Here is a 22,500-nt window from a genome sequence, read left to right as displayed (position 1 = left end):
TGTTTCCATGACGACCGAGCACGAAGCACGAGGAGGGTCACGTGTTCATAGGTTCTACTGGAGTAGAATGATAAACTGAAACTCATCTGAGGGACATAAACAACAAACACACATGAGTTTCCTTCCATTCTGCTGTTTGTGTTGTTGAGGTTTATTAGGAGCAGTAAATACACAGTTCCTATTTAAGTCAGTCACCTGAAAGCCCTCCAATCCGGTCCACCAAACCGCCAAGCAAATTGGAAAACTTTCAAAGAAAGCACATAAATATATAAAAATTCAGCAGCTGCAGAAACCATACAGCAGATCTGAGCTGAGATGTGTGTGATGCTGCCATGAAGACTGGCCTGGTGTCAAAGCCGTGCTGTCAGGGGAGTTTCAGGGGATGAAGGAGAAGTTTCCTGGACATTTCACTGGATTCTGCGGTCAACGGTTTCATTACAACTGGTTTTAGGTTGAGATTGGGTTCATTTTCGAGCACTTATACTCTGCACTACAAGACAGAAAAACAGTCAAGTTTTCATTTAAAGGTTATTATGACGCTCCAGTCTGTCAGGATGAGACTGGGCTGAAGGGGCAGGAGGCGAGTGGACAGAGGAAAAGACTTATGCCACAAATATCGTCACATTAACAACTGAACAAAAGCTCCAGGAACAGGAGTTTATTGATACTTCAGAGGTTTAGTTTAAAGATCGACCAATTATCAGCCTGGCCGATAATATCGGCCGATATTGATCATTTTTCTAATAATCGGTATCGGCCTTTCCCCCCCCACCAATAGCCGATAAAATAAATTTATTTTAAAACGTGCTCTTTGGATCATATATACAGCCGTCTCTCTCTCTGCCTGAAGTCACTCCTCTGGGCTGTGTAACAATGTCCCACCCACGGCTACATTTTGAGGCCAAAATGTTCATTTTTACTGCAAATGAATATCGGTTCGACATATCAGTTATCGGTTTCCATAAGTACCAATAATAGGCATCGGCCCTAAAAAAGCCACATCGGTCGATCTTTAGTTTAGTTGATGGTAAAACTGAAGACCTGACAGGAAGGCCTAACTGCTCTGAACGCTCTCAACCATTCGTTTCTCGTCCTCAAAACCAAGACGGCGATCTGCACAAAGACCGAGCAGCAAACTTTAACCTGAGAAAACCAACGGAAAGCTGCTCTGCGGGAGGCTGGGAGCCCGGTCTGTGCAGGAATGGAGCCTAAACGCTGCATCTGAAGCCTCGTGGATGGATCGATCGGTCTGCTGCTGCGTGTCTCGGAGTGTAAATCACACTCGCCGGGCTCGATTCAGTCAGAACAAACACCGCCGCCGCGGCGCAGCCAGTCCTGTCTATTTATGGAAACGTGAACGTCGACGTCTGAACCCGCCGATCACGTCTTGAATTGAAAAGCGGCACACGGGTTTTCTTCCACGTGTCCTCTGACGGGGCCTGCGTCTCGTATCGACTCACCTGTGCTGTGACAGGCGTCAGCGCGGCTGTCAGATCTGACGCCGTTTCTCGGCTGTTAGTGAGCATTCAGATCATTTCATATATATTTACCTCTCAGCTGACAGGCGGCACACGGAGGAGCACTGAGCACGGTTTGTCATGTTTTAAAACTTCGACGCGACACTGAGACACAGCAGCGTTGCAGCATGTCTTCTGCTCATTTCAGGCACTTAAACCTTCCTGTTCTTAAAAACAAAAACACTTTTTAAATATCATCTGTTGGTTACTTCACCGATGTTATTGCCACTGTAATTTAGCAATTAAGAACAAACTGAAAGGTTTGAGTTCAAGTGGTCAACTGAGCATCGACTCTTCACGACACTTCAAAATACAATCAAACAGACGAGCCATGAAGCGAGGCTCACGTTCAGACAGAAACACTTCAGAGCGGGACTGAAATGGCTGGAATTCTCTTACCTGACATACTGAAAGGCTCTTGTTTGGGAGCCGGTGCCGTAAACCTTGAAGGGAAAGAGGAAATGCATTATCCTCCCTGCGTGGCGAAACGTGGCGGCAGAGGAAAATGTCAAGGTCGCGGTGAATTCGAGCGACCGTGTTTAAAACAGTAGGTTTACACTCAGCATTCTGCGGACACATGATGGGAGCTTGGAGAGCAAACATGGCTGAAATAAACAGCCCTGTTTGTCATTCCCCGGCTCCGCTCGCCCGCTGTCAGGATATGTCCAGTGGAAATACTGAGCGAGTGTGAAATGCCTGAAATACTGCTTCATACGGCACAGAAAATAATCAATACACTGAATATAAATGTTTTTACGAACTGCTTCTCCCTCAGTCCAATCTTTTTATAAAAGATTATTTTTCTTGGCAATAGCCGCACTCAGTGTGGTGATTTTCTCGGCTGTTTGTGGTTCGGGCTGCGGTGAGTTTTGCGCCCAGCATGTAGAAACGCCAGCGATGCCGTGGATGCTCACAGTGAGAGGCTCCCCCTGCAGCGCCTGCAGGATGAAGTTGCTGACGACGCGGCCGTCGTTCATGTGCATCCGGGAGCCGAACGTGTTGAAGATCCTGGCCACCCTCACCTCCACGCCCTCCTGCACACAGAGCAAAGAGCAGCCAGTCGCCTCAGGCTGGTGGAACAGACGCTTCTCAGCTGCTGTAAAGGTCAGAGGTGGATACGGCAGAACGTGAACTGATCAGTACAACTCCTTATATTGATCCGGTACTTTACTGGCATTCTTATTGATACTTCAGTTTTACTTTTTTGAGATTTTACCATATCTCATGTATTGTGTTGAATTATGGGGTGCGACATGTAAAACCTATTTACAGACAATTGTCATTTTACAAAAAAGGGATTTAAGGATAATTACAAATAGTCATTATCGAGAGCCATGTAATCCATTGTTTATCAAACTGAAAGTATTGAAATTCCAAGACATTGTTGATTTAAGTATCCTAAAGATAATGTACAAGGCCAAGTTGAAATTATTGCCTGCAAATTTTCAGATAACATTTGAAATAAGAACCAGTACATACAATCTTAAAGGAATAGACGTGTTCAAAAAACCCAGATTCAGAATCAAAATCAAAGAAAGAAGCATTGCGGCTAAAGGAGTGAACTTAATGAATGCTCTGAAACAGGAAATCAAAGAGTGCAAAACAATTATGACATTTAAGAAACATCTAAAAAAATCCACGTTGGATAAATATGAAAATGAAAACTAAGTTGTTGCGGTGAAAAATTTGATTGAGTGAAATTGAGTGAATTTTTTGAGTATTGTTAATTTGTATCAGTTTAAATAATTTGTATGCAAAGGGGCAGATGTACTAAGATTGTTCTTTTCTCTGCTCCTTTTCTTTCATTTGTTTTGTGTCCAAACTGACATTGTTGTATTTTCATCATTTTTTTTGTTTTTGTGTTGTTGTTTTAAACAAAAGAAACAAATAAACTAAACTACACTTTTTTTTTAATTTCTGTTAGGCTGCATTAAGTTTTATTTCTTAAAAAAAAAAAAAAAAAAGCAGCTTCTTCCTGCTCTTAACTCGGTCAGTTGTTGTTTTTTCTCCATGAAGCCTGCGTTGAGGTGCGTTTCTACTCCATCCTGTCAGTCCACAGAAGAAATCATGTTGATTAAAATCGGTCCACGGTGCTAAAAGGTTGGCGACCGCTGTTGTGGAGTACAATTAAAAGAACCATTACTGTCAGAGCTTATTGATCCGCCCACATTTAAAACCTTCACCCCGGGGCTCGGCACCCATCTCTACTAAACATCACACAAAAGACACAGAGACTCAGAAGATAAGAAGTGAGAGACGGCGAGCAAGCCAGCAGCAAGCAGAGCAGAAGCAGTGGAAAGGCTGCTTCGAGGGTTCTTTCTCTACTCGCCGGCATCATGGCGAGTCCAGCCTGTGGCGGTGGGATGGCCACACACCTTTTGGAGACTGAGGAAACGGCTCTAATCAAACAAAGCTAGCCACCTGCGGACCGGCCCCTTCACCCATCAGACCCTCCATACGGCTCCTCTTTACGAGTCCGTTTCAAGGTGAGCGCGTCTTTCAGAAAGGCTACATGCTTACTCGGCGCCAGATGCGGCCGTTCTTTGATTTGTGGGCCATCCCATAATAGCTCAGCACAAATTAGAACAATCTGTCATGTGTGTTAACTGTGGCCTACTTTGCGGAGCAGTAACCAGTCTACACGGCGTCAGCAGGAATCTTCCGTCTCGCGCTGCTTTACCCAGAAACCACTTCACGCATGAAGAGGCGGATGCTGCGGCTTGTTCAGGTTTCAGTTGTTATTCTGAATCAGGATTAGCATCGTTAGCACTGGAAAGCTTGTCAATATCCCTGCTGCCCAAAAGATTTCTGCATTTTCCTGGAAGGCTCTGACCTCCACTCCTGAGGGAAGAGTCGAGCCGGCAGACGTCATGAAGGATGCTGAACTCCAGATATCAACCTCTCTTCCTTTTTAAATCCATGGCCTTTTAAAGTCAGCCTCATGCATCACTGTATACCATTTCTGGTCATATAGACCCATTTTCCTCTTACGAAACATGAATAAAAACATGAAGATTATGTAGATTGCTCTCCGGAAAAAGTGGAACATGAAATTCAATAGATAGAACCCGCAAATATATTCAGTACGGTAAAGAACAAGGACACAATGGGGACAGCATGATGAAGAGGTCCGTGGAGACGAGCAAGTCCACAGGCCTCACGTAGAAATGGCGGTCCGGGGTTATCCACACATCTCTGCGTTGTGCTCAGGCTCACATTTTAATTCAGCCTGTGTACACTAACAAGCAGCGGCTTGAGAAGACGAGGATGTAAAGATTACAGGCGAGAACCAAGACTTTCCAGACTGCTGAGAAATCAGGCGGCAAACGGATCTCGACAATAAGCTCGCAGAGTGCCAAGGTAACGGAGGTATTGTGTTCTCAGGAAGCGCGTGTGAGACAAAGCCTATGAAGTGGCGAGTCTTTACTGGTTCAGGAACCTTGCGATTTGCACAAAGTGGCTTTGTAAACTCCACTTGCTGTTTTTCTGCGACACGGCCATATTTCACCCACATGTCATTTCCCACGCGGCTCATTATGCTTTCAGGGTCTATCTGCGGGCCGTGAAGACTGATTAGGCTGTCACTCAGAGCGCAGCACGCTGCCGTCAGCCTCACTTTCACTTATGAAGAACCTTATTCCCCTTTTACAGTTCAAGAGTAAACCGCCATTGATTTGATGAGATATTTCAAAGGCTGGAGATCGGAGACAACTCTAATTTAAAAGTCTTAAAGCAGTTTAATGGACTCTAGCTGTTTGTGATAACAGGTCTCTGACCTTTGTCGGGCAGACGATTAAACGGTGTGAACGTCCTGCCGGCTCCTGGAGCCTGAACCACCACACACATCCACACTGCACTGGACTCCACTGAGGGCTCATATTTATCAAGGTCTGAACACAGAGACCGCGAGACAGAAGTTATTCTGCTCACAAAGAAGTTCTGATGCCCGTCTTCTGACCTTCCTGCCCAGAGTGTATAGGGAAGAGGAAAACTCAATTCAGAGATAAAATATGCAAACAACACAGGAGCATCCTCGTGCTTAGTTATTTGCTCTAATTTATACAAATCAACCATAATTGAATTATATCTTTATAATCAACAACCAAAAGTCACGGCGCAGTCTTCTCAGAGGATCCACTGACTGATGTTTCACTGACACTTCAGCGTATAACAGCAGACTGTTCTCAGTGTCTGACGTCTGCTTTCTTTTGGCAGGTTCCTAAAAGTGGAAGCCCGTCAAAACGCTGGTCTCCAATCCAGCTCACACACCAGCTCCACTACTGCACAGCTACGCTGAGGCCGTCGTCCCAGTACCAGAAGAAGAAAACCAGCGGTACATATAGTCCCCGGGTCCACAGCGGCAGAAGGGCTGAGTGTGTGTGAGTGTGTTTGTACTAATTTGGGTTTCCTCACCTGCTGGACTATCGATTCAGAGCCTGAATGGATTGTATCAATGTTAAAACGGTGCTTGGAAATATATTAGGATAATAAATTCTTCTTTTATGGTCATGTGGGGGTTGCGTGGAGGCGGAGGAGTGGTCATATCACTTCAGCTGGATGCCACATGTAATTGAGGAAGCCTATGCAGCCTACAGTTTAAACTAAAGCAATGGATCACAGCGACACTCCCCATGCAGCCGGGAGAGGCAGTCGTAGCGCCGGCTCAAAGCTGCACTGCCTGCCGCTCCTCCTGCTGTCACACAGAGCAGCGCTCTGGACTGTAATTTATGCCGCGCACGTCCAAACGCCTAATTCAATCTGATGTGTGGCACATGCTTAAGGCATCAACTTCTGGGTAACCTCCATCTTCAGGGACAAGATTATTGTTCTTATTTCACTCTCAGCACGAGCGGCTTGAACGGCCATGTAGCAAAAACCACGGCGTCCAAAGAGCAGGAGCGCCGGATCCATGGTCTGGTGGGGGTCTGCTTCCAGGAGGAGAAGGTTCAGCAAACAACAGCGCTGTGCAAAAAGTTCCACAGCAGCGTCACCAAAAAGGTGGCAGCAGGACAAATTTACCATCATTCCAAAATCCAGCCACTAAAATGAAGCGTCTGAAACTCTTCAAGTCAACATCTCCTCAACAAATAAAGCATCACAGCAGCCGGCTCAAGAGCTTCTGGGACAATCCTGAGCTAAATGTGGGAAAGCTGTACGAGAACCCTGTTCTACAGTCACAGAACATTCAACGTGCCGCACATGCACGCTGGAAGTGACCCATGTTGAGTCTATTGTCATCTAGTGTAGAAAGGAGCAGTGAACTGAAGCCAGACTCGGTGTAACGCCGCTGCAGCAGCAAGAACAGCAGCAGCAGTAGTAGCAGTAGTAGCTGCAGTAGCAGTAGCAGTAGTAGTAGCAGTAGTAGTAGCAGTAGTAGTAGCAGCAGCAGCAGCAGCAGTAGCAGTAGCAGTAGCAATAGCAGTAGTAGCTGCAGTAGCAGTAGCAGTAGTAGTAGCAGTAGTAGTAGCAGTAGTAGTAGCAGCAGCAGCAGCAGCAGTAGCAGTAGCAGTAGTAATAGCAGTAGTAGCTGCAGTAGCAGTAGCAGTAGTAGTAGCAGTAGTAGTAGCAGTAGTAGTAGCAGCAGCAGCAGCAGCAGTAGCAGTAGCAGTAGCAATAGCAGTAGTAGCTGCAGTAGCAGTAGCAGTAGTAGTAGCAGTAGTAGTAGCAGTAGTAGTAGCAGCAGCAGCAGCAGCAGTAGCAGTAGCAGTAGTAATAGCAGTAGCAGCAGCAGCAGCAGCAGCAGTAGTAGCAGTAGTAATAGCAGTAGTAGCTGCAGTAGCAGTAGTAGTAGCAGCAGCAGCAGCAGCAGCAGCAGCAGCAGTAGTAATAGCAGTAGTAGCTGCAGTAGCAGTAGTAGCAGCAGCAGTAGTAGTAGCAGTAGCAGTAGTAATAGCAGTAGCAGCAGCAGCAGCAGCAGCAGTAGCAGTAGTAATAGCAGTAGCAGCAGCAGCAGCAGTAGTAGCAGTAGTAATGGCAGTAGTAGCTGCAGTAGCAGTAGTAGCAGCAGCAGCAGCAGCAGCAGCAGCAGCAGTAGTAATAGCAGTAGTAGCTGCAGTAGCAGTAGTAGTAGCAGCAGCAGCAGCAGCAGTAGCAGCAGTAGTAATAGCAGTAGTAGCTGCAGTAGCAGTAGTAGCAGCAGCAGTAGTAGTAGCAGTAGCAGTAGTAGTAGCAGTAGTAGCTGCAGTAGTAGTAGCAGCAGCGAACAGCCCTATGCTTTTGTTTGACTTTGTTTATGTGCTTGGTTTAATTGCTTCTTGTCATCTGGCATTTAGAGGTTTATTTTTAATAATGTTTCTTTTCCGAGCTGGTAGCACCTGCTCCCCCCCCCCCCCCCCCCCCCCCCCCACACACACACACACACACACACATTGCATAACACTTTCATAACTTCTAACTTTTAAATGTTAATGAATTTCGATTACATGACTGGGCAACAGATGGAAAGTTTGATATTCTCTTCCACGCACACGAGCGACTGACAGTTTGACTCTGAAAGCCACCAATTTCCAAGAATTCTCTGTGCAAGTGTGAAAAAGATAATGAGCTCCTGAGGAGGAGCAGGAGACGAGGCAGATAAATAAATATCACCTGCCTGAAGGAAAGGCAAGAGAAGTCACTCATATCTGATCATCAAAGGCTGCTGTCAATCAAGTGGAAATCAAAGAGCCTTAATAAACGAAATTGTCAAGAGCTTTACTGGATGTTTCATCATAAAACTCAACCCAGATCCAATAAAAGATTTGTTTACATGACTCCACTGATACCAAATTTACCTCTAAAAAGACTTTTTTAATAGAGCAACGCCTCTGGTAAAATTCTGAAAGGGTTACAACATAACACACTGCTGGTCTTGTTATTCCAAATATTAGAATACCACAATGTGCAGCAAGATGTCTGGGAAAACCAAACAGACACACACCCGCATGAAAACACATGTGAATCCCGGTGAATTTACATTAGCAGGACCAATCAGAAGAGGGAACAGGTGATAATGACCATCAGTCCGCCCAGCCTGAACAGATGAATAGAGATGAGCAGAGAGTAGCGGTCAGTCTCTTTCACAACAGGCTTCTGGATCAGGACACTACAGCGATAAGCTGCACTGCCGAGTGAACGCTTGATAAACCTTCACGTTCTTCCAATTCTAACGTCCTCATCTATAAACGCTGCTTACGCTCACAATGGAGCCTGAAAGTGGCGGACGCCTCTTCCTACGCTACTGTTCGCCAGTCCTGGTCCTCAAACCCCCCGTCCTACATGCTTCAGAAGTTTCCCTTTTCCAACGCAATCTGCAGAGCTTGATGATGAGCAGATCCCTTGAATCAGGCGTGCTGGAAGAGGGAACATCTCAAACATGCTGGTCTGGGGGACCAGTGGAGCAGAACCGATAAACACTGTCCTGCACCACTGTGGGGATTTAGATGAATGTACATGAGGTGAGAATGAGGCACCGCTACGCTGACTTTAACCCTGGCGATTCTAGGAAGACTCTGGACACAGGAGAACCCGACTGCATAACATTTAATTTCATCACTTTTCAGACTTTAAGGCTCTGAAGGATCCATGAAGTTTTTATAATCAGACAGCAGCAGTTTTCATGTTTTAACAGCATCTTTAATGATGCTGTATTTTCAGACAGACGTCACACACGACTCATCACGACTCTACTGATGAGAGTCTGCAGCTCAGGGCCGGTCAGGATCCACACACTGCAGCTTCTCCACGTTCTCCAGACAACCGTGGAGTCAGGACACTTCAGGTTCTCCAGAGAACCGTGGAGTCGGGACACTTCAGGTTCTCCAGAGAACCGTGGAGTCGGGACTCAACCTGCCGCTGTGTTGAAGAAGTTTCCTGCTGTGTTTACGCATCAGCTTCCTACCAAAATATAAGCTTCTGTTCTACTCCACACGAGTTGCTCTAGTTGTATTAACAGAGCTGCCTGACGACGTTTTCTTTTCTCTTTATTCTAATAAAATGTCATGTTGCTCGGCAGTTCGCCTGCTGTCCTCATGAAACAGAAATATATGGCAGTATAATGGAAAATATGAACTCAAATCAATCAACTCAATTGAACTCAATCAAAATATTCTCCATGTATGAGGTTTGGTATATAACTATTTTACAATATACAACAATATACTGAAATGAGAAATTATTTGTATATTTTGCAATATATTGCTAGACACTAGAAATCAAATCCTGATCATAACAACCCAAACTTCGCTCTATCAATAATCTGAGCTGATATCTAAAGACGGACTTGTAGCTCTGCAGCAGGGAAACACTTTCTATAGAGAAAACTTCTGTTTCACTCGCTACTAAATTTCCTGTCTTCTCTGCCATGACGGATCATGAGAGTCCACTGTACAGACAGCAGAGTATTCAGGAGCTACTCTGCATGGCTGCAGGTCTCTGTTACTGCTGGCACAGGACTGCCTGCGCCTCGTCTCGCTCTGCTGGATTGGTGCTGTTCAGGAGAACAGCATGCGCCTCTGAAAGAAGCAAACAAAGGACCAACCTCGAGCTCCAGTGACATTTAAAGCCACTTTAGGACCAGCAGACCCCCTTTTGCCTTCACATCTGCCCTAATTTCTTATGACATAGATTGAAAAGGCGCTGGAAACGTCCCACAGACATTTGACTTGAGAGCTGTTGAACAACATCCATGAAGCAAATGTCATTTTCGACTGTAACCCAAAGCTGCTCTGCTGGATGGAGATGTGGTCACTGCTAGCGGCCGTTTAAACCCAGTAAACTCACTGTCTTGTTCTAAGAACCCGTTTGAGAGGAGTTTCTGTCGCATGAATGGGTGGTTAGCTAAAGGTACCCGGTACTTCCACAGGCGTTCCAACATTTTGAGCGAGTTCATGTCCAGGCAGACAGAAAGTGGTGTCTGCACGCCGTTTCGATCGTCAGGCTCTCTGAGGCTTTTCTTCAGGCTGCAGTAGGCGCAGCTTCGAGCAGCAGTCACTGTGCAGTGTGTTTAGGGGACGGCGGGCATGAATGAAACTTCTGACAGTTTAAAAAATAGAAAAATCGTTGTGTCTGATCGCACGGCCGTAACAACAGAAAATCATCTCTTTCCTTCAGCGTGTGCAGCAGAGCCGGACGAAAAATACCTGCTTCATGTAGGCGTAGCACATCGTCTCTGCAACACGCTTCCCCTCATCGTAACACGCCCGAGGGCCGATCGGGTTGACGTGACCCCAGTACTCCTCATTTTGGGGGTGAACCTCTGGATCTGAAACAAAAGAAGAAGACGACGCTACATTCAAGTGCTCAGTAGACGAGATGAAACGCTCAGAGGCGTGTTCAGACTCGTCTGAGCCGTTGTTTCTAAATGAATTAAAGAGGATTCTGATGGTGAAAGATGTTGCCTCGGAGTCAGAAATATTATGCCGGGGATTTTGGCCATTTGGGAATTCGCCGCTGCAGCACACTGACCTCCGTCCACTTCTTTCATGGCATTCAGAGAAGAGGATGAGGCATTTATGAAAGATGTTTAGGAAGTTTGCCAATGTCACAGAGCATTTCACAGTCCAGCTCACTCGCAGAAATGATGCCTGACAGTTTGGCACGAATCTTTCTCACCTCCGTAAACCTCAGAAGTGGAAGCCAAGAGAAGTCTGGCGCCGACACGTTTGGCCAAACCTGCGACAGCGAACAAAAACGCGGTCAGAAATGTTACTCTGCTGGAAACCGAGAGAATCACAATCCACAGATACAACAGAAATACATGTTTTTTTTTTTTTTAGAAGAGCAAGATAACATTAAAAGCAAATGCCAGAATCCTGCAGAATCTATAAATAATGTTTTGAGATGAAGACACGCGGCATTGTAGTTCCAGATCACCTCGGGTTTCTAATAAACACTGGCGCCAGAGCGATGTGTTATCAGAATCTGGTCAAGGTGTTAATTCTTTTCTGGGATTGATTTGCAGAATCCATGTGGCTTATTGTTGTTTGCAGAAGTAAGTGCGATGTCCGCGACAGATAACCGCGGATTTCCCAACAGCGGCTTGTATTCTGCTTTGCGGAGGCTTTTGTAAACACGACAGGACCTCAGAGGACAGAGCAGCACATGCTGAATGCAGACAGCTGGGACAGGACGGACAGGCAGCAGTGGAGGCGTCGTACAAATACTGATGCTCATCAAACGGCTGAATCTGAATGATTCTAATACTTCATTGACATGTAAAAGTTTAGTAATCATCGTGAGTGTGAAACAAGAGGAGGCGTCTCTCACTCACACACAAAACAAGACAGAGTTGAGTTAAAGGATAACATATTTTGCAGACTCAGGAAGCCGGCAGATGGTTTAAGTTTGAGAATTTAATGAGGCTGATGTATGACTTTTCTCTTTCAACTCCAGAAAAGGAGGGAAAACACTTTTCTGAGAGGCACTGTGTGTAAAACACAACCAAAAACAGGAGGCAATTATTTTCAGTCCTGAGTTAAAATATATAAATGTTACAAGTGAGACATTAAAAAGTTCACTCTGAATTTGACGACACCAACGCAAGAAAGGCAGGACAGAAGTAAAAGGCAGAAGAAAGTTGTAATGTGAAAAGAAAAGGAGAAGAATTTCACATCTAATTAACTTTACTGGCCATAACATTTTAGAGGGGAAGGTGTTAAAAAAAACAGGAGGGAGGTTTAGCAATTTCATCCAAACTTTGTCTATAAATAGCAGAAGTTTTTGAAGACAGGACTTGAAACAGAATTCCAGAAGCTTTGTGGACAGTACTCTATTTTATATCAACTAATCCAGACTCTGGTGGTGAGTGAGCAAAGTGAGCTTTATTTTTTCATTAAACCAAATGTTCAGTATTTGATCTGCTGTCAGTGGAAATCTAGCTCTGTGAAAACTGCAGACATGGCATCATGTTCAATATCCAGGCTGTCCCAATTCCCTGAGGAGAGAAGAATCAATCAGACGGAGACGTGGAGACGCTCACCGAGCATGTTCAGAGTCCCAATGGTGTTGGTTTTGAGAGTTTTGATGGGATTGTACATGTAGTTGGGAGGTGAAGCTGGAGAAGCCAGGTGATAGATCTGGTCCACTGTGGAGAGAAACACAAACAATCATCCCACCGTAACGCACTGGTGCGACGGAGTCCAGCCGAGTGTCAGGCCGCTGCTTTAACTGAGGTCTGTGTTCCAGTGTTTCCCCGACAGACGCCTTCATTTCAGAAAAGGTTAGCATTTACACTGCAGGAAAACCATGTCTGTTCACACAGGAACGCTGAAGACAATGTGGAGTTTTGTTTCTGTAATGAAACCACACAGACGCACGCTACAGACAGCAACACACTAAACATGAGAATAACGAGAACAATACACTCTAAACATTAACAATGAGAGAACGCTAAAAGTACCAAGTCCAGGACCAGGAGAATGATGACACTCTGGAGGAAAACATTGCTCTCACTGTTGATCTACTGAGCATGTGCAGCAGCAGCATTACCCCCCTATACATGGAGATGGTGTCAGACCGTGATGGAAAAGTTCCACCTTGGGAGCCATTTTCTGGGGCTCAGAGCACCACTGTCGTCTAAATAAACTCCCAAAATTCACACAATTTACGTGGCGATGGAGTGGGAGCGTTTTCAGTGACATCAAAATCTGAATGGGACTGTTTCAGCAAGCGGAATGAAGACGGCTGAAGGAAATGAATCCAAGCACTGAGTTTTCTACCTGCGGGTTGAACCTCATGTTGAGCCACTGGTGGATCTTTATTGAGGAGTCATTTATTACACGAGACACGCTGTAGAGCAAAACACTGCACTGTGCTTTACGGACAATAAATCACGCCGTATGCGTCACATCTGTCAAAAATGTGTGAGGAAGACAACCCAAAAAAAATGTGTGGTGTCTTTATTGCTATTCAAACATAATAAATTGTGTTTATACTGCAGAAGGTGCACTTTAAAGAGAGGCAGAGGTTGACTCCTACACAGAGCATAACTCATGTGGCTGCAGGTGGAGATACTCAAGAGGAAATCTCTTTGCTATTTATTACTTTACTCTTCACAAAACAAAACACAGTAAAATGCGGGGACAAACTCCAAATCCAAGCAGTAGTGTCCCCTGGAGACAGGCGTCTCTTTAAGAGGACCGCTCTGAGGATAAACTGGAGGACATGCTGAAAACGAGAGTTGGAGCTTAGTGCTGAAAAAGAATGGTAAAAAAACAGCAGTGGAGACATGAAACAAGCTGCTCAGTACTTAAAGGAAGAGTTTGACTGCTGTACAGGGATGTGCAGATGGAGCTTCACGAACCACTGTCTATTTTCTGAAGCCACTAGATGGCGCTGTCTGCTGAAGAAATGTTTGAGAGCGCACTTCATTGTCAGCCCTATCTTAGAACCAAGAGTTACTATTACTGCAGTAGCTTATAGAGGCTTTTCTACTGATTACTGACAAGTGTGGATAATTCTGGACATGCCACTTTTTGCTCAAATGCAAATGAGAAATATTGTTCCCACAGTGGTGCCTCTGGTACATCATCTTATTAAGTTTTGGAAGAATTCGCTATCGTTTCTGGTCAAAAATAAGAAGTTTCTGCTTGAACAAAACTAACTTGAAGCCTAAATTTGCCTGGAATAGGAATCATTTAGGGCTAAAGCTGTGTGTCTGTATCGACAGGACATCATGAAAATAGGAGCCCAGAAAACATAAGAAAATCATTAGTGCTGTGTTCATCCTAAATCAAGACTTGTTTCTTCATATAAAAAGTCAGAAGCGCCACGACTAATGCTCTGAGCTTTTCTCTTTTCAGATCCAGATTCTTTCAACAGTGAAGAGAAAGCATACATGGCGACAGGATCACGGCCAAATGTATGATTCTGAAGTGACTAAACACCTTGGCAGCCTTGAAAAAAAAAAAAAAAAAAAAATTTAATGGGCTTAGCTGTTGTTTCTGAGCAGTGTATTCATCCTTGGAACAAGGCCTAATTAAATCTCTGTATACCCTCCCCTGTACCAGTTCACCCTGTTCTCCACTGGAGTCTTCTTCCCCAAATAATTCTGCTTTTCTTCTCTCAGCCGACAGCGTTCCACTCTGAAAGGCTGACCTCTTGATCCCCTGCTTCACTTTCACTTTTACACAATGCACTGCGCTCACTCTTTATCACCTCTCAGTTCACCTTTATTGTAGTGCTTCATCCATCTCCAGCAACACAGAAACACACACTTTCACTGGATTTCGTCACCTGGAGAGCAGCAGGGAATCTATGAACTGCGTTTTCAAGACTGTTCACCAGACTGCACTTTCAATCAGCGGCGATGTTGGATGTAAATTAAATATGTGGGTTTCATGGTAAGAAGCACTGTGTATTTTCAGTTCAGCCAATTCTTTCCATTCTTTTCCCCTGTCAGACTGGCCACACCACACAATAAAAGTGCCTCACATAAAGGGATAAATAAACTTTTACTGTTATGACTGGCCTGTTAATGCTCTTGTTAAATGTCTCGTAAGACGCTCTTAAATGATGACATACAATTCAAATAAAAGATTAGACATTAAATGGTTTGCACTGTTGAGAATATTGAGGAGCTCATGACAGGAAATGATGATAGAATTCTCTATACTGGGAGCTTGTTTCAACAAAAAAACAAACAGAAACACTTCATCATCTGCACACCTGAATGTACATCACTTCTCTACAACACAGCAAATGACTGCAGGCAGAAAAAGATTTTCAAATGCTTTTACTTTCCACCCTTCATTGGGTGCATCAGTGGATTCTGTCCATGTGAATCTTTTGCGTGCAGAGGTGAAGATGGGGTTCATTTAGCCTCTCGACTATTGTAAATCACATCTGTTTAAATGTAGTTAGAAATGCAGAAGGGGTTTTTCCCAAGTGTAAACAGAGAGCACATCTGTGCGACCGAACAATGCTCTTTTCTTCACAACCATTATGGAGATGGGATGATTTATTGTCCTCCATACTGGACCATTTTCCTTCTTCCTTTGTCCCAGGCTCTAGAATGCTGGCGGGACTCTATTATTTACAGGCGGGATCAAGTTGTCTTGCAAGCTGAAGTGAAGAGGAGAGCTGGGAGGCAGGACGACAGAAGAGTGGCGTCTCAGGGATAAACAAATCACAATCAGAAGAACTATGAGGAGTGAGGCGAGTCAGTGCTACAGATACAGCACTGAGGGGAATAACCAGCACTGCTAACTTATTCATCAAACTGTGACAGACGCATAGATCCCTAAACTCTGAGTGGTTCATGTTGCAATGGCATGATGGGATAGCCCCACCGTTCCGTACTACAACTCAGGTGAGGATGCAGCTCAACAGTATTAAAGCCCTCTGGCAACGTTAAATATATTAAAATAGTAACTGCACCACTGACACAAGTACAAACATTACTGAACATCCCGGTTGCATTAAACAGATGACCCTCAATCTCAGGGGTGTGTTTCCGTCCGTGTTTCTCGCATTCTACTGCTTGTGAGGACACATCAGCTGATCACATGCTGCCACTCACTCATTTTCCATTTATTAGTGATTCCACTGTCACCCAATACGATCCTCCTGCCTCCACCTCCCTCACCAGTATTTCTAATTCACTTCCCATTACGTTTTCCTTGGCTTCTCTGCCACGATCAATCAGGACATCCATTATTGATCAGCAGGCAGAATATTCAGGAATATCATGGTAGGAAGAGGATGTGTTGAGAGCGGGACAAGAGCAGAATCCACCTGAGCAGCTCAGCCAGCCGGCTGTGATTTCTAACGGGAAAGAGCGCGCAGGTGAGCGTCTCCCGGTTTGATAAGTCGGACTTTTCTGGGGGCGGACGCCATTTTTAGCTTTCAGATGTTCATACACTCATGTGTATAGTGTGTATCCTACGCCACGCTTTCTTAATGAGGCCCCAGGCCGCCACTGAGAACGGCCTGAAGGGGCTGTCCAGCTGCCGCAGGAAAACTCTTCCCTGAAGCCGTTCAGCAACGCTGGTCCAAGGCTGATGTGAAAAGCTTCACCAAAGGCCTGAGAAAACATGGGAAGGATTTCTTCCTCATTCACAAAGAGTTTCTTGCGAAGACGAACACTGGAGAGCTGCTCACATTCTATTATCACTGGCAGAAGACTCCAGAGGGTCAGCGCACGAGGGCCCGCCTCAAGAAGCAGAAGAAAAACCTATTCTAACAACAACACCCTGATCTGCTGCTGCTCCAGGAAACCCTCCGTCTCAGAACGATCCGCTGCTGTACCAATTCCTCTGCCGCCTGGAGCATCCAGAAGCCAGGGGACTGTAATGATTAATGTTAAAACACTCGCATCTTCAACACACACAGCCTCCACTTCCAGGAGCTGAGCTGGAGGATTAAGAGGTGGACTCCGAGGGCTGTCAAACATAAGGCCCGTGGGCCGATACCAGCCTAGCAAGAGGTTTCAATGCAGCCTGCCGAACCACTGAGCGAATCGTTAGAATTTCAGAGAAAACATTACTTTAACGGCATTTCTTAAGAGAAGCAGACAACACTGAGACTCCTGCTGCGGGGAAAAGGGAATCTCTCGCCTTGTCAGTAGGATCAGAAATAGCCACCATTTGTGATTTTACCCAGGTTCCACTGTATTTTTATAATATTAACGTTGGTAAAGCTTGACGTCGAGGAGGCAGTTACACGCTACAGTCAAGGCAAAGTCCTCTTCCACTCACCTTCAATGTAGAGCGGCTCCACCACGTCGTGATTGATGAGCTCGAAGTTCTCGTGACCAATCCAGTGCTCCACGTTCCTCTTCCTCCCGGTGAAGAAGTTGTCCACCACGGTCACCTCGTGGCCATCCATCATCAGCTTGTCAGTGAGATGGGAGCCTACGAACCCAGCCCCTCCGGTTATCTGGAGGGGGAACACGCGTGCATTACATACAGACTGCAGGTCACTGCAGGGGCCGGTTGGGATTGAACAGCAGATTCATGGCCTTTCAATAGTCCCCACCCACCCACACACACACACACGGTACAGCAGCTATGTACGCCCCTATGCAGCGTCCTGTTATACGATCAGAAACAGGCGTGATATTTTCTGCTGAATTCCAACTTTCTTCACAGACTTGAATCCTTTTATGTGGCTCATCAGAAACTTTCTCCACATGCAATCGCATGTCAAGTGTGAAATTAAACAATGATCCATTTCATTTCACCTCACCATCACCTGAATGATTAGCCTGATCGCTGAATTATTAACAGGTTGGAAAATGTAATAAATCACCATCTGCTGACCAGCATTTTTCCCCCTGAATGAATATATTCAAACATTTAATGAACTTCCTCCGCAGTGCATCTACTGAATGATGAATGAATGAGCGATGTCGAATATTGATGCAGTATTGTTAACCTCTGGAGTCTTTCACTGCGGGTGCTGTGTTTGAGAAGAAGACTTTTCAACATTTTGTTTTAATGATTCTCTCTTTGCTTTTCTGATCTCATTGTGTTTACCAGATTTACCAGATGGTCCAAACTCTCAGCTGTCCTCTGACATGCCAGTTTTAAATGAAGCATCAAAATAACCTGCTTGAAACTGAAACTTTACTCACAAATCCAATATTGGGTAAAAATGAAATAGCTGAACTTTCACTGGCAAAACATCCCAGAAGCTACCTGCTGGCCCGCGGAAGTGTTGACGGGAAGTTCACAGAAGCATAATGTGTGACTTACGTCAAAGCATCTTAATGTGACAGCTGTCACCGCCGCTGCCGTACGGTTACCACGGATACCACAGCCATTCCTCTGTGTCGTACGATTAGTGGAAAATGGTTCTACTTCTTCCCAGCAATCGCGTCCATGTCACATCTGTCTGGTGTGTGTGTGTGTGTGTGTGTGTGTGAGCAGTGAGTAATGCCGGGGCTAAAATAACTCGGTGGCTGTTATGAAACGGTTCGCTCTCCGACTCACTCCGAGCGTCACGCATCGGACAATGAAGATAGATTTCCTCCTCTGACAGCGCGAAAAGACTGCGCCGCCTCACAGAGCGCTCCGGAGAAACTCTCAACAACGGCCACTTATCTTTTCATAGGGGAACTCATTTAAAAACACTGCAACTGAACAGTTCCATTGTGGGTGTGTTGTTTATCTGAGAATGTTTCAAAACGCTGGCAGACTCTACAACCGTCACACCAGAAGTTACCGAATACGGTGCGTTTCCAGATGAGAGACATGACGAAGCCCTCATCCGTCAGAACACCTGTTCAAACGTTTACTGAAGGAAGCGCCGTCGGCCTCGTGGTCCGGCAGTGTGACTGAGGGTGTACCGATGATGGTCACATACCAGAATTCTCTTCCGGTCCTTTTCTGACAGGAATTTCACGGGTGGATATTTCTGGGAAAAACTGGAGCGGAGAACACACAAAAAAAAAAAAAGGATTTTAATGAATGAGGATTGGAAGAACATCACAACCAAACAACAACAACAGAAACACTGTATGTTACTGTTACATTATCAAACATGTGTAACAGATGGGTTGATTGCTGCCACATTCCCAGTACAATCACCTAACCTCATCGAAGCAGTGGTCCAACACGAGTTCATTAATCTTTAGTTTATTTTTCTGGACTTTTTTTTTTTTTTTTTTTTTTTAATATGACACAAGAAGGTCACACACGTTGTCTTTTTATAGGTTAGGAATAAAAGACTCCCACTGACCAATGAAACAAGCGCATTAAAGACACCGAAAGGTGAAAACAAAAGGGAGAACGCGCTCATCCTTCAAATCAGACAGGCGTGTTGCACGGACACAGAGCCGTCACGGCAGCGTCATTATTCCCTCCGTTTACAGCCCGTCCTTATCACGGGCGCCACAGGAGGCGCCGACACAATTCCATTAATTACAGTAAGTTTTATCAGACGGCCCATTAATGAGGGGAAGTCATGCAAATCAGCGCCGTGTTGAACACAGACACGCACAAAGGGTTTCATGCTTTTGAAATTCCAAAACTCGAGGTGTTGCCTCTTTCTCTTTATCGCTTTCCGCTCGGCGCCGGTTTTGTAAGGTTAAAAAGGATGTGGCGCACGGCCGCACGGACCTGGGTGTTCAGAAGAGATACACACCTTTGTTCCAGATCACGAATCTTTTCTCTGAGAGGAGCCACGGCCTGAAGAGAAGAGAGAAGCGAGAGGTTGGAGGACGAATTGAAAGCACATCTGCACTCACAGCATAATGAATCCATTCAGGAAATCAGCATGTAAATGTGCTTTTTCAAACAGAACGCCACGCCGCCTCATCTCTTGAGCACAGATTCCCATGAAACAGGTCGTTTTCCTGAAAGTTTCCATTCATTTATTCAGTCAGCAGAAATTGCCGTTACCTTCTGTACTCGCCTTTGCATCTTATATAAGCCATCAAGGATGACATGACGATCCTGCTGCACATCTGTATTCTGCTGCCAAGCTTCCTCATGCTCAAAGCAATTAGATAAATACATGAATAATAGACCCATATCTATTTAAATGTCAATACTTTTGGTGATAATTACGAGACAGAAATGAAGGGAAAAGGATGCAGGTCATGTCCAGTTCTTTTGTGCAATATCTGCTCGTCTGCTGCAAATGAGGCGAGGACATAAAGAGTGAAAAGAAGCTCGCTGAAGCAGCCGAGGCTTCACAGTGTTTCTGACAAGTGAAGCCCAGACAAGCAGCAGGAAACAAAAGGATATCAGAGCCAATTATTTCATTTAAGCAGGCTCTGAGGGTGGCAAGTAATGCACTGTAATTTCATGAAATTTTCTTGATTGTTTCAAATATCAGACAACGGATCATTTCAATTTTAGCTAATATCAAAATGACAGCAGGCGCTAAGAGTGTAAGCTCCACTGCATGTCCTCTTTCTTAACTCCTCTGTATAAATCTAATTCTTTTGTGTGTGAAAAATACAACAAAATGAAGTCTGTGCCACATAATTACCTGGATTGATTCTCCGGAAGAATTAAAAAGTTAACCGTTGGTTTAAGAGAAGAAAAAAAAAAACACTCCTTTGAAAACTGTGGAAAACTCTGTCATTTCCTGAATTTATGGAATAATTAATATATTTGTGAGCTATATCTCTTATCATCATTATACAGTCTGAGCTCCAAATTGATTTGAAAGGATCAGAATGTTACCTGTGTTATCGCCGCAGAATGTCACATTTCATGAGCCAGCCAACTCTTTAAACTGGAAGGTCAACCTGATAGCAGCTAATTAATTTACCCAGCGTCTGCAATATGTGATAAGTTCTCATTCGATATTAAAAGCATTGCGATTTGTGTCGGGTGGCTGACTTTTCACTTCTGTGCGTTGGTGTCCGTGCGTGCGAGCTTTCAGTCCAATATATTGACGAATGGACTGAAGCGATGCGGCGTTTCCAAAATCACTGGTTGTTTTCATAAGCAGGCACAGAGGACGTCACATGAACAGCCGAACCGCGCTTCGCAGTCCGCTCAACTGGAAATAACACGGAACCACGAATAACCCAAATGATGACGAGACTCTCAGATTTATAGACATGTTAACTACAAATAAGACCGTCCTGCCTTTTCCTTTGTATTAAATCAGTGCTGTACTTGTCAAAGATTAAAAATAAGTCTTTTTTAGCTCCTAGATTTAGCACATTGAAAACAAATGAATGAAAACCTACAGTAGAAAATGGGAAGAAGAGAACAAGAGTCCAGGGTGAAAGTTGTAGAGGAAAGTGCCCCTGATGAGCAGAAATAAAGGAACCCGGCTCATCGATCGGTCTGGACCGAAGCAGGACTTCCCGCCTTTAGCCGGCTAGCGGCTAGCAGCTAGCCACCAGCGGCCGCAGTATCTCGTCCTCTGGCAGCTGCTCCTCGGCCCACCAGCCGTCCTCCTGCTCTCTCCTTCTGCTGACTGTCTGCTCCTCTGGACTAGCGCTGGTAGCTTTGTTCCTCCACTACCCAACATGCACGGCGGGCCGGATCATAGTTGACTTGTCAGTGGACCAGAGTTCACCTCTGAGGTCCAGCCCAGAGTCCAGCCGAGCGCTCATGCTGCCCAAACGGAGCGGACTGTCCCTGAAACCAAGCAGTGCCGGAGTGGAGGCGCTCAGATAAACGACACTCTGCTGCAGATAAACTGTATCGTGTGATAGTGTCTATATGTTTATGTGAGAGACTTCATTTGGAATCGGACTCACTGCCTTGGTAACACTAACCTCTTCACATTTCTATCTACGACATGCAAATCATGCAGGCCGACAAAAATACAAAACAAAGGGCAACAGAAAACCCTTGAGCGTGATGGTTCAGCTCATGACTGGCTCATCAAAGAAATGAGAGAAAAGGGAATTTTAAAGAAATAACCAGGGCCCAGCTTACACTGAGGTGAAACTAAATGAGATGAATAAAAGCGAGAACCGAGTGGTGGAGGTCACAGACTGGACTGCTGTTGAGAAGCTTTGTCAAGTTTGAAGGAAACTGTTTGACGCTGTGCCAGAACCTCAACAGAGGCCAGCGAGCAGAAACAGCAGGTCAGGAAAAGGGAACTGACAGCATGATGAAGTAGAGAGAACTGAAAAATAACTTCAACACATTTTTGTCAAATCATTAAATCCTGGGTGTCGAGTCAAGCCATGAAAGGATTATATTAGAAAGCCGAGTATTCATACGAAGACAACCCGCTTCTCTCGTGTCATGATATATTTCTGATGGCAGCTGGGTGTGTTTACAATGCTGCACCATAGTGAACGCACTGCAGGAAAGAAGAAGAAGAAAGGAGCCCTGAGCAAACAACAGACCCTCAGACCGGCTAAACAGAAGAGAAGAATACGGGGAAAACAGCAGCGTTCAACTTACTTCATCAATTCTCTGCTCAACCTTCATTTCGCCGTGCTCTTGTATTGATCTGTGATGAAAAACGGACAAACACAACAGGAGTGAAGAGGCGTCTCAATCTCAGAGCGGCGAGCAGAGCCGGTGTTTAAACAGATGCCGACAAGCCATCCAGCTCTGCCTTTTAGCGCTGGAAGTATCGA

General features: G+C 45.1%; 1 protein-coding gene across 1 annotated transcript in view; it reads right to left on the bottom strand.

Annotated features, from left to right (window-relative positions):
- The window catches only part of uxs1 (UDP-glucuronate decarboxylase 1), a 38,939-nt gene that overhangs the window by 6,593 nt on the left and 9,846 nt on the right, over window positions 1-22,500 (bottom strand). Inside the window, exons 3-11 of the mRNA XM_030112197.1 lie at window positions 22,322-22,370; window positions 19,581-19,624; window positions 18,801-18,861; window positions 17,192-17,372; window positions 12,475-12,579; window positions 11,109-11,168; window positions 10,637-10,758; window positions 2,432-2,551; window positions 1,917-1,960 (exon numbers count right to left, since the gene is read on the bottom strand). Coding sequence (XP_029968057.1) covers window positions 1,917-1,960; window positions 2,432-2,551; window positions 10,637-10,758; window positions 11,109-11,168; window positions 12,475-12,579; window positions 17,192-17,372; window positions 18,801-18,861; window positions 19,581-19,624; window positions 22,322-22,370 — 786 coding nt within the window. The remainder of the gene's footprint in view (window positions 1-1,916; window positions 1,961-2,431; window positions 2,552-10,636; window positions 10,759-11,108; window positions 11,169-12,474; window positions 12,580-17,191; window positions 17,373-18,800; window positions 18,862-19,580; window positions 19,625-22,321; window positions 22,371-22,500) is intronic.

The sequence above is a fragment of the Salarias fasciatus genome, chromosome 16 (genome assembly GCF_902148845.1).
Source record: "Salarias fasciatus chromosome 16, fSalaFa1.1, whole genome shotgun sequence".
In the NCBI taxonomy this organism is placed as follows: Eukaryota; Metazoa; Chordata; class Actinopteri; order Blenniiformes; family Blenniidae; genus Salarias; species Salarias fasciatus.
Note: the sequence above shows the minus strand (reverse complement) of the source record. Positions and strands in the feature narration are given on the sequence as shown.